Raw genomic sequence first — 11,575 nt, forward strand, 5'->3', positions numbered from 1 at the left:
TTTTTTTTATACCTATGATAGGTTTAATGGCCCATCAATTATAATCATTCTCTTGTCCATCCATTTAATCCATTAATCCCCTTGTTCCTCTCTCCCTGAGATATACTTGCTTGGAAAAGCCCTAACCCTAATGGAACCTTACTGTTTGCTTTCTTTCTACCTTTTGAATACTCCTTTTCTATGGGGAAAAGTTCTTTCATGGTAAATCAGTTCTTGTGGGGCCTCCACCAGTTGTACAAGGCATGGGGACAAACACCAGCACAATGTAATATGAGTTAAGGGAATACATCAAGACCAAAGTACACACAGTTTCCCATTTCTGTAGCATCCCTACAGAGAGGCATCCCATGTTCAAGAGGGATGCTCTATATAACTTGGGCTTTGTTCTAGTGGAGGAGTCTCTTTCTCCATTGCTCTCCCTTCATGTAGGACTTTGATGATATCCAGTTTAACAGGAAACAGACTGCTTGGGGAATCAAGCTGCCTCAACGTCATGCTAGCCATTTATAGGGATTGTCTGGGAAAACCAGAGGTCCTGTATTTTAGGAGGCAGCTGAGGACCTTGGTCTTTTGGGGTGATATAGTCCTCTAGCCATGGGAAGGAAGCCGTTGTTCCCATGGGAAGCTGAACATGAGCACTTCTCATCCAGCTGGTAAGGGCTCTGGGCTAGCCCATTGTTCAGGCATTCCAGGGTGAATATCAAAGGTAATTTTTTTTTAATTCTCACCTGAGGACATCTTTTCACTGAGAGAGAGAGAGAGAGAGAGAGAGAGAGAGGCATCAAGACATCTATTGGTTGCCTTCTGGTATGCACCCTGACCCTTTCCAGGAATCAAACCCATAATCTTTCAGTCTATGGAACAATGCTCCAATGAACTAAGTCACACTGACCAGGGCCTAGGGTCATTTTTTTTGGACAGTGCTGCTCCTTCATAACAATCTATCCCTAAGACTGTTAGTGCTCATCAGGTATGTCTGGAATAGGAAGAGAGCAATGTCATTTCCACCCAATCTTTAGAATATAAATTAATTGAATTTGTCTTACTCCCTCAGGGATGAGCCAGATTGTCACCCATTTCCCATCCCCAACCTCATTGATTAGCAATAAGTTCTATAGAGACCTAGAGATTCTTTTGCCAGCTAATCCTCCATTCATCCTTTGACATTAAAGTTGGAAAAGGAGAGGCGTGTATTGATCCTCCTCATCTCACCCTCTTCAGATTCTTTGGTGCATGAATTTCTTGGAGGATCCAGCTAGGGCAGAGGTGCCAAGGGCCACTACTCCTCACTCAAAGGGCCCCTGCCATTAGCAGTCAGGTCAGCAGCAAACATCAGTTTGATACACTCTTATAAAAGCCACAAGCCAGTGGTCACAGAAAGCAAGCATTTCCTTGGCTATTTTTGCCCCTTACACCAGACACGAAGGAAAAGGATTTACATTTGGTCAAAGAAGACAGACTGTGGTGATCTCCCTAGTTATGGGGGTGGTGGAGGACTGTGCCTTAGCCTCAGGTTTCTCTTGTCTGAATGGAACTCAGTCACCAAGATTCCAGGAGACCATGGAGATGTGACGGAGTTCTATTATTTTGAGCAGTTGCAGGCAAGCTGATATTTGTAATCTTTTGGGCAGACGGTAGGGTGAGAAAGATGAAATACTTTGATCTCTAGAGAGAACAGGGTTGTGTCCTCCAGGGGAGCTGCTCCTCCCCGGGGTTCTCGTGCAGACCTGAATGCTAATGGTGTTTTGGGTCCTGACAATTGTGCTAGCTATTCTGTACCACTGTTTCTTCCATTCCAGCAGCTTTCCTGGAGAACTTTTTCTGTCCCTAAGACGGCCCTGAAATTTTTATAGCCTTTAGATGCCACAAAACCTGGATTGGATTTGTTCATGGTTTCAGGCAAACGTCCAGGAAATTTATCCAAAAACCAATAACTCAGAAATTTTCAATAATTTTATAGGGTGATTTGAAGTGGATTCAGAACCTCTAGAAAATCTCCTCTGATTTGATGCTCCAATTTAAGATAGGAGTGGGCCTGTCTGTGCCTCCTGACTGGTGAGGCTAGGTAATTTCACTTGTACTAGGGAGCCCAGCATTAACCACTCCGTGTCATCTGCAGTCACAAATCTCCACTTGGTTGTATACTGTCTTAGCAACTCCTCCAGTCAGAGTAGCCCTGGCTGTTGAGGAAGCCATTTGTTTGAGTTTACAAGTTGTTTTTATTTTTAAAATGATTTCAGAAGTGTTATGAAGTGGCAGTCCTTTCTCTTGTATTTTCTTGTAAGGAATCTCAAAGAAAAAATTAAGGTAAAATACCAGTGTTTTGTAAGCTGATAACATTGAAAATAAGCCATTTACTAGAACAAGGAAGGGCATGGTTCAGTAGGAAGGGATGGTTAGATAGCTGAGTGGATTCAGTTGTTAATTGGACTAGGGATAATGGAATTAGGGTGGGGATGATCGGACTAGAATTTTGAAGAGACCTCAGTGTGGGCTGTGATCATCAATACAGGTTTCATTTGGAGATGTTTTCTGGAGAGAAAACAAGACCATCGGAGAGACCTTCCCAAGAAGGTGATATTTGAACTGGGAATGAGAGGGTAAGAGAGGTGCCTGTGTGCAAAGATCATCAGTCAGGAGAACACTGGGATTTTTTTTTTTTTTTGAGATACATCCAGGAACTCGGTTGAAACAGAGCAAAGGGTGGAGTAGGAAGAGGTACAGTTGTAAGGTAATGGTGGACCCCATCATGTAGGGCTTTAAGGTCATTTGAAGGATTCTAAGCAGGATGGAGTAGCTATCCCAAAGTTTCAGGGGGAAAGGTGAAATAAAACATTTGGAGAATGGAAAACATTCGTACTTAGGAGAGTGTAAGAAGATTAGCAAAGAGTAGTAAGGGGACTACTTGAAATTCGATAATGAAATAGTTTACTGATGCATCTTTTTTTCTAACCTTAATGAGAATATTCCTTTTGTTTCACTACTAAGAATGATACTTGCTATTTATTTTTTACATTGAAATTCTTTACCTTACTTACAGAAGTTTGTTTTCTTTTTAATGAATTTTGTTGTGGTATATTGAATAATAAAATTATATATAAATTTCAAGAGTACAATTCTATGATATATCATCTGTAAATTGCACATGTGAAGTTTTTCTTAATGTTTTACAAGTAAAGAATTTTAGAATCATAAACAGATGTTGAATTTCATCAAATGCTTTTTGGTACCTATAAGATAATAATTCATTTTCTTTGTTAATACTCTAAATTATATCATAAGATTTTCTGATGGTGAATAATCCTTGCATTCCTGGGACACATCTGTTTGATTATGATGTATTATTCTTTTAATATATTGGTGAATTTGATGGGATAATATTCTATATAGCATGCTTTCATCTCCACCTACAAATAAAGATGACGTGTAGCATTATCTACTGTTGTCCTTTTCAGAGGTAAGAATGGCCTCATCTGAGGCCTCCTTTCTATACTCTGAAAGGATTTGCATAATAAGAGTTAACTGTTTATATAAACTTTGCTAGATTCACCTGTAAAATGATGTTACTCATGGGTTCTTAGGGTCATACTTTGAACTAGATTTTTATACTGGGGTATTAAAGCTTTCTAATTTTTCTGACTCATTTTGGATATATTCCCTCTCTAGAAAATTGTGGGGTTTTTTTCCCAAAATTTTGCTGTCAAATTGCTAAGATTGTCTTTTGAGGTTTTGGAAATTCTGTACCATATCCCTAGATGTGTGTGCAGTTCGGTTTGTAGTATCTTTAGTCTTACCTCTCTCTCTTCTCATGATCAGTTATGCGAGGGTTGTTGCTTCTATTAGTCTCTTCAAAGAACATTTTTTATTATCATCCCTCTGTTTTACATGTATTATCTTTGACTAATAACATATTTATTCTTTGTTATTTCTTTACTCTTCCTCCTCCTTATATTTTCTAACTTCTTCAATTGAATGTTCAGTTCATTTATTTTCAATCATTCTTTCTTTTACTTTCAATAAAATGAAATATCTTTTACTGTTTTTAATGCTTTCCCCCTAAACTTTATTTTTAAATAAACGTACAAAAATTTATGAGAGTCACCATAGCTTGATGAATTATCCCATTAGCTAATCTGATGGCTGTGCAACTAGCACTTAGTTTCAGGACAGATTGTAACATCACTCTGGGAGCCCTTATACCCCTACTCACAATTGCTCTCTTTGCCAAAGGTGACCACTACTCTGACTTCTGACTTAGATTACCTTGATGCATTTTAATCTTTGAGTAAATGAAATGAAGGAATACATGCTATTTCGAGTATGGATATTTTTGTTCATTATTATGTTTATAAAATTATTCCTATGTTTAAATGCAGTTGTTTATCTTCATTGATGTGTAGTGTATTCCATTGTATGAGCACACCACGATATATTGGCTGATTTTACTGGGGTGGACACTTGGGTTGTTTCTAGAATTTGGCTACTAGAAATGTTGTTATGAACATTCTTGACCAGGACATTCAGTGCACAGCTGTCCATATTTTCTAGGCACGTGATCATAGTTGGATCATAGCACTTGCATATGTTCGCTTTCGGTCAGCTTTAGTAGATACTGTCCAAATCATTTACCAAACGGAATGCAGTGATTTCTCTTCTCTCCACTCAGTTAAGAAAATTCCAATTCTTCCACGCCCACACCATCTCTTGTATTATCAATGTTGTCAAATTTTACTTTCTTTGAGTGTGCAATAATATTCCAGAGTGGCTTCTTATTTGTAGTTTCCAAATAGCTTTTTCTAAACATTAATTTTTAACCTTTCTGTATTCTTCTTTTTAGGTTTAATTTTAAACATTGCTCTGAAGACACTACATTTGGTGTATCCTAGCCAGGACTGGGTGATTCAATAAACCTCAAGGACAAAGCCAACTGAGGAACATCAATGAGTCTTAGATGGGGCAGAGATTCTTCCCACAGTAGACTCTCCTGGTGAATCAGCAAGCCTAATAAACATTATCTTCTAATTAGCATAAAAGTCCACTGGTGGGTCCTGAGCCCTCATATATTCTAACCCAGTTTTGAAAAGCAGCATTTTGCAGCATCTTCAAGCATCTAAAACACATTTAAAACATTTGGAATTTATCGCTTACTGATGGAAGCTATAAACTCTAAGGCTAATTGTGCCCAGAACCCAAATTGTAATATAATGATATTTTATCCAACCAAAGAAGAGTTTAATGATTTTGATAAATACATTGCTTCCATAGAAGCCCAAGGTGCCCACCGAGCTGGCCTGGCTAAGATAATTCCACCCAAGGAATGGAAAGCCAGGCAGACCTACAATGATATCAGCGACATCTTGATAGCCGCTCCTCTCCAGCAGGTGGCCTCTGGGCGGGCAGGAGTGTTTATTCAGTACCACAAAAAGAAGAAAGCTATGACTGTAGGGGAGTATCGCCGCTTGGCAAACAGCGGCAAATATCGGACTCCGCCGCACGTGGATTTTGCGGATTTGGAGCGAAAATATTGGAAAACCCGCCCCTACGATTCGCCCATCTATGGCGCTGACGTCAGTGGCTCCCTGTTCGATGCACACACCAAAGAGTGGAACCTTGGCCACCTGGGAACCGTTCAGGACTTGCTGGAGCAGGAGTGTGGAGTTGTCATCGAAGGCGTCAACACACCCTACCTATACTTCGGCATGTGGAAGACCACCTTCGCTTGGCACACGGAGGACATGGACCTTTACAGCATCAACTACCTGCACTTCGGGGAGCCCAAAACTTGGTACGCGGTGCCCCCAGAGCACGGCCAGCGCCTGGAACGCCTGGCCAGGGAGCTTTTCCCCGGCAGTTCCCGGGGCTGTGAGGCCTTCCTGAGGCACAAGGTGGCTCTCATCTCGCCCAGTGTCCTCAAGGAGAATGGGATCCCCTTCGGTCGCATCACTCAGAAGGCTGGAGAGTTCATGGTGACCTTTCCCTATGGCTACCACGCTGGCTTCAATCACGGCTTCAACTGCGCCGAGGCCATCAATTTTGCCACCCCGCGATGGATTGACTATGGCAAAGTGGCCTCTCAGTGCAGCTGCGGGGAGGCCAGGGTCAGCTTCTCCATGGACGCCTTTGTGCGCATCCTGCAGCCCGAGCGCTATGAGCTGTGGAAAAGCGGGAAGGACCGCACTGTTGTGGACCACGTGGAGCCCACGGCTCCGGGCAGCAGGGACCAGAGCACCTGGAGGAAGAGCCCGGCGGACGGCAGAGCCGCGCTGGGCCTGAGGCACCTGCAGCCGCGTCGGGCCCCGAGCAACCCTGGTGCGGGGGAAGCCGGCGGTGCGCCCGGCGGCCGCGGGGGCGAAACTGTGCTCCAGGCGTCCCTGCTGCTCTCGCTACCCCGGGGCTCTGCCTCTGCCGCCCAGTGCGCAGCTGCCTCGGCCGGCTGCTCCTCCGAGGCCGACCCGTCCTCGCCGCCATTCCCGGGCCGATCTGCCCGGGATTTCCAGCCCACTGGCAGGTGTGGTCGTGGTCGTCGTCCTCGGGAACAGGGGTCTCAGGAGCCGATTGTTCAGGCCCGGGCTAAGAGGCGCCGCTCAGTGGGCACAGAGCGCACTGCTCCCGACTCCGAGGCCCTGCCTGTGTCCGAGGACAAACCCTCGCTGGACAACCCTGCCCCTCTGAGCCTGGAGACTCTCCATCCTGTCGTGGCTTCCGCATCCTGCTTTGCTCCAGTCTCCTAAGCCTAGGGGACGCCCGCCTTGCTCCCCAGTGCTGTTTTGTGTGCAGAGTCATTGAGACATCTCAGAGCTTCAAGCAAGGTTTTAAGTCACTGGTCTAGCGTGGGACTTCCCTGGTTTTGCCGCATCTGGACTGGCTTAGTTGGTGGTGTTTACCAAGTGCGTCCCAGTTTGTTCTTCCTCTCAGACCCTGGAATGTCTTTGGATGCTGCTAACTCCTGTGTCTGCATCTGACGTTTTATCCACTGAACACCCTTGTGTCTCTGTGAACCGTATGAGTTCCACTGAGTTCACAGAAGCCTGATCTACCCAAGACTCGCGTCCTCTGGGACAACTCTGGATGTTGCCCAACTCTGGGCGTTGCTTCCGATGAATCCCGAGCTTTGGTTCCCCCTCCGATCTCCCTCCCTTTTCCTCTTTCTCTCCCCCTCCCCATTTTAGGCAAAACTAGGCCCTTTTGACCACTTAGGTCAGTAGAGGCTCAGAAAATAATTTATGGTCTTTGAGTCATCGATGTGTTTATAATGTTATCTATTCCCAGTATTTCCTAAAAAATATATTAAAGGCAACTAAAATTGGACTTTTCCACCCTATTAATGTCCATTCAACCAACTGAGGGGTTGAGGTTACTATTTTCTGCTCTTTTCTGAATAATTATATCAAAACGTTTTAAGCAAAACCTATTGTTATAGCCTGATAAAACTGTGGAGTCGGTGAATCCTTGGGGGATGGTTGTTGGGTTCTTCCTGGAAGGCTGGCTGGGGAATTTGATGTCTAGACTTTCTTAAGAATGACCTGCTGAAAGTCAGCTGGTCACTTGGCTGATCAGTAGTCCACAGGTTGCTGGGAGAGGGGAGCAAGCAGAGGACAAAAGTGCCATCATCCAAATATCTCAAAGTCTCCACTGCTGTTTCATGGCTGTGTATATAATGGTTAATTTATTGATTCATCTCAATAAACAAGTCCATAAACAAATGAACAATCATTTCCATTGGTACTATGTGGGGATGGGATGACACAGCAGAATTGACTGGGGCCAGCCTGGCTCCTGCTGATCAGTGAACATCTCTTAGAGCAGGACACCTTCCCGCCACCCAGATGACAAGAAGGGAGGTCCAGTGTTAACTTCCACTTAGAGGAAACAGCAGGTGTGATAGCTCTATCGTGGAATAGAGAGGAAGCCCATTTGCACCTGGGACATAGAATACAAGGAGACAGGCAGGATCCAGGGTATGTATGCAGGATCTTGTTAGTGACATAAAGCAGTTGAATATTTCTCAACTTGAAATAAGAAGGCATTGGAAATTTAAAACAGCTCTTGATATGATACACACATTTCAATAATGAGCTTAGTTCTGTGGACAATGTGCGGGCGAGAGAAGTTAGAACATCTAAGTAATACAAGTGAGAATTGATGGTTACTTTGACAGGCATTATTACTGAAAAGGTACAAAAGTGGGCAAACTCAGAATACATTTTTGAAATTGAAAACAATCGTTTGAGTACAGAGGAAAACATTTCAAAGAAGCAAACCACTCCTCCACTGCCCCAAGCTCTCCCTTACAGAACCTCAGTAAGGCTCAGGAACTTGAAGCACCTTATAAAATTGAAGGCAGGAGAAATGGAAAAGCAGTGATTGTTTGAAATTGTGAGGAGCAGCAAAAACCCATGTCCCATCCCTACCACCAAAAGGAAGTAGCTAAGCAACTTTCTTTTCTCCCAAAGCGACTGGAGATAGAAGTGTATTCTGTGGAAAATTAAAGGTGAGAGTCTGAACTCAGGGACTCCAGGCACAGTGGAGGATGGGAGAGAGATGCTACACAATGAAAAGGAGATTGGGCTGAATATTGAGATTGTGGAACCAGAAGATAGAAGCAGACTGGCCTCCCTTGGAAGTGTGGAGGCCTGGAGAGCACCTGGCCTCACAGTCGATATTACATGGGCAAGAAATAAACTTTCATGTGGAAAGTAACCGAGATCTTTGGCGGGGTGGGATTTGGTCCTTTAACTTAGGTCAATTGTGAATGTGACAGAGAAATAAAGGAATTCTGAGAAGTCTCTTTAAAGCAATAGTCTGGCTCATATTCCTATTTTAAATTAAAAACTGAAAACTTTTTGTCATATTTCAGGAATATCGCCATCTATGCCTTGGAAGATAAACACCCTGGGAAGGATAGGATAAAAAAATGGAGTCTTTGGAAAAGAAGAAAAAAAAGGATTTTTCCCCAGAAAATATTGCTTCTGTTGCACTCAGGTTTTCACTTAGATATTTGCATTTTTAAATTTTATTTTTACCAATAAGGACAAGCAATATTAAAAATATAGTTTTGATGTACCGATAAAGTGGTTTATAAATTAATCTTGAAAGGCAAAGGAGCTGGGGGTGGTAGTGAAGGATGTTGTTCAAGAAAATCTATTCAAAATTCTGTTTTGCTTCCTGTTGACACACTGAATTTGGACATGCTCACTTTGGACCACTCTTCTCCATAATAGATGCCCATAGCCAGCTGTTTCTCCATGTCCAATAAGTTTTTGCTATACTTGGTCTTGGAAAAGCGAGGAATATTGCTTTTGAAAATTACATAAAGGCCGGGATGCAGCCACCTTTGTTCTCTCTGCCAGGATCCATCCCAGGTCTCTCTCCACTTCTGGGGAGTAATTATGAGTTTAATGTGTATTCTCCAAGTTAACAAGTGAAAGTCTACCCAGTGAAAAAATGTCATGTGTGGTTTTGTCAACTTACACCCCCCCATCTTTTTGAGAAGTCAATATTCCATTGACAAGATCTAAAAGCATTGTGATATGTAGACATTGGTCAGTCCAACAAAGTCAAGTAGATCTGTGTTTTTTTGTTTGTTTATTCCTGTGCCGATGGAAAATAGGATTATTTCCAAATCTCTGTTAATTTCAACAGTGGTTTACTGAGTAGCTTTGTATATAGGAAGAGAACAACTGGGTTGTATTTATGTTCTTTTCAAGTTTTTCTAAGAACAACCTTAGTAGCTTCCAATTTCTATCTCCGCTGGTCGTAGGAGAGAGTTCTGGTTTCTCCATGTCTGTGGCCATGTTTTTATATTGTCAGACCATTTTAATTTTCCTAGCCTAAAGAAATGAAAAATAGTATCTTGTTGGACTTCCCCAATTAGTAGTGATCTCCGAGGGTTTTTTAAATATTTATTTGCCATTTGGATTTCTTTTATGAATTCCTTGTCCTAAGACTTTGTTCACTCTTTTGAGGTTGACTATTTTTTTTACTGCTCTATGGAACTTTTATGCTATTCAGGATACTAATTAATTATCTATTTTGTGTATGAGGATAAATTTCTCCCAGCCTTTAATTCTTTGTTTTTGAAGTGTTGACATTTTAATTATTTTTATGTAATTGAATCCTCACCCAAGGACATGTTCACTGACCTTACAGAGGAGAGGAAGGAGGGAGAGGTGGGGTAGAAAGGAGGTGGGGTAGAGGGAGAGAAAGGGAGAAAAACACATCTATTGTTTGCCTTCCCCATGTGCCCTGACTGGGGCAAGAATCCACAATCTAGTTATGTGCCTTGATGGAATTGAACTGGCAACATTTTTGGTGCATGGGACAATGCTCCAACCAACTGAGCCATCCAGCCAGAGACTGTAATCTCTTTTAATTTTGTTTATGTCATTGTATCAATCGAGGTTCTCTGGAGAAACAAAACCAGGAGGAAAGATATAGGTGTATGAAGAGCTTTATTACAGAAATGAGTGCAAGTGGTTATGGAGGCCAAGGAATCCCATGATCTGCCAGATCTGCAAGCTGGAGAACCAGGAAAGTGGTGGCATATTGAGTCTGAGTTCAAAGGCCTAAGAATCTGGAGGCCAATGATGGAAGTCCAAGTCTCACGCTAAAAGCCCAGGAACCAGGAGTGCCTCAGGGATATGTCTCAGAGTGGGCAAAGAAGGACATTTAAGCTCAAGCAGAGAGTGAATTTGTCCTTCCCTGCCCTTTTGCTCTCTTCAGGCCCTGAATGGCTAGGATGATTCCACCTGTTTTGGCGAAGGCCTCTTAACTCAGTCTAGTGATGCAAATGCTAATAATCTCTTCCCAAGACTCCCATGCAGACACATCCAGAAGTCATGCTTCACCAGCTAACTTGGCATCTCTTAGCCCAGTTAGGTCCATACATGAAATTCACTATCACATTTGTCACTATATTGGCATCAGTTACCTATATCAGGCATTCCCATCATAATGCTTTGGTTCTTTCAGGTATTTTTTTCACCCTGAGTTCACAAAGACATTCTTTAACATTCCCTCTAATAATCTTAAAATTCTGTTTTCTATCTTCAGTATGTAATCCATCCCAAATTTCGGTAAGGACAACACATTGAACAGTCCATTCCTTCACGCCAGCATGGTACACCACCTTCATTACACACAGATTCTCACACATACGTATATCGTGTCTGGCTCCTCTATCTGTACTTAGATATATTTATCCATTCAGCACAAGGAGTGCAGTTTATTAGAGGAGAAGTCACACCTTTTTCTCTCCTTTTTAGAGAATTATCTTGGAGATTCTTATTTAAATACCTGACTCCACCCCTTCCCAGAAAGGTCACCTTGAGTAAGTTGTTTATTGTCTCTTTGCCTCAGTCTCCTGAGGTAAGAAACATGGTTAATAGGATATCCCTTGTAAGGTCATTATGACGATGGAGTTATTCTATGCAGAATTCATTGGACAGTGTCTGGTATTTGATAATCACCATATGTGCTGGTTACTTTTAATAATATTTGTATTATTATAGGTAAAGGGTCTTTGATTCCTCAAACAATAGGAAAAAGAGAGTGAAAAGGCAAATCAGGAAGTGGG

At 42.4% G+C, this 11,575-nt stretch overlaps 1 protein-coding gene across 1 annotated transcript; it reads left to right on the plus strand.

The window, feature by feature from the left end:
* Nucleotides 1-4,843: 4,843 nt before the first annotated feature.
* On the plus strand, nt 4,844-7,308 carry KDM4D (lysine demethylase 4D). The gene has a single exon (XM_028514863.2). The coding sequence runs from the start codon at nt 5,151-5,153 to the stop codon at nt 6,729-6,731; it is 1,581 nt and encodes a 526-aa protein (XP_028370664.1). The 5' UTR covers nt 4,844-5,150; the 3' UTR covers nt 6,732-7,308.
* Nucleotides 7,309-11,575: the final 4,267 nt, after the last annotated feature.

Source organism: Phyllostomus discolor, chromosome 6, assembly GCF_004126475.2.
Source record: "Phyllostomus discolor isolate MPI-MPIP mPhyDis1 chromosome 6, mPhyDis1.pri.v3, whole genome shotgun sequence".
In the NCBI taxonomy this organism is placed as follows: Eukaryota; Metazoa; Chordata; class Mammalia; order Chiroptera; family Phyllostomidae; genus Phyllostomus; species Phyllostomus discolor.

Bases quoted from the DNA above. Each gene is read 5' to 3' on its own strand.
- KDM4D (XM_028514863.2), top strand. From the start codon at position 5,151: ATGGAAGCTATAAACTCTAAGGCTAATTGTGCCCAGAACCCAAATTGT.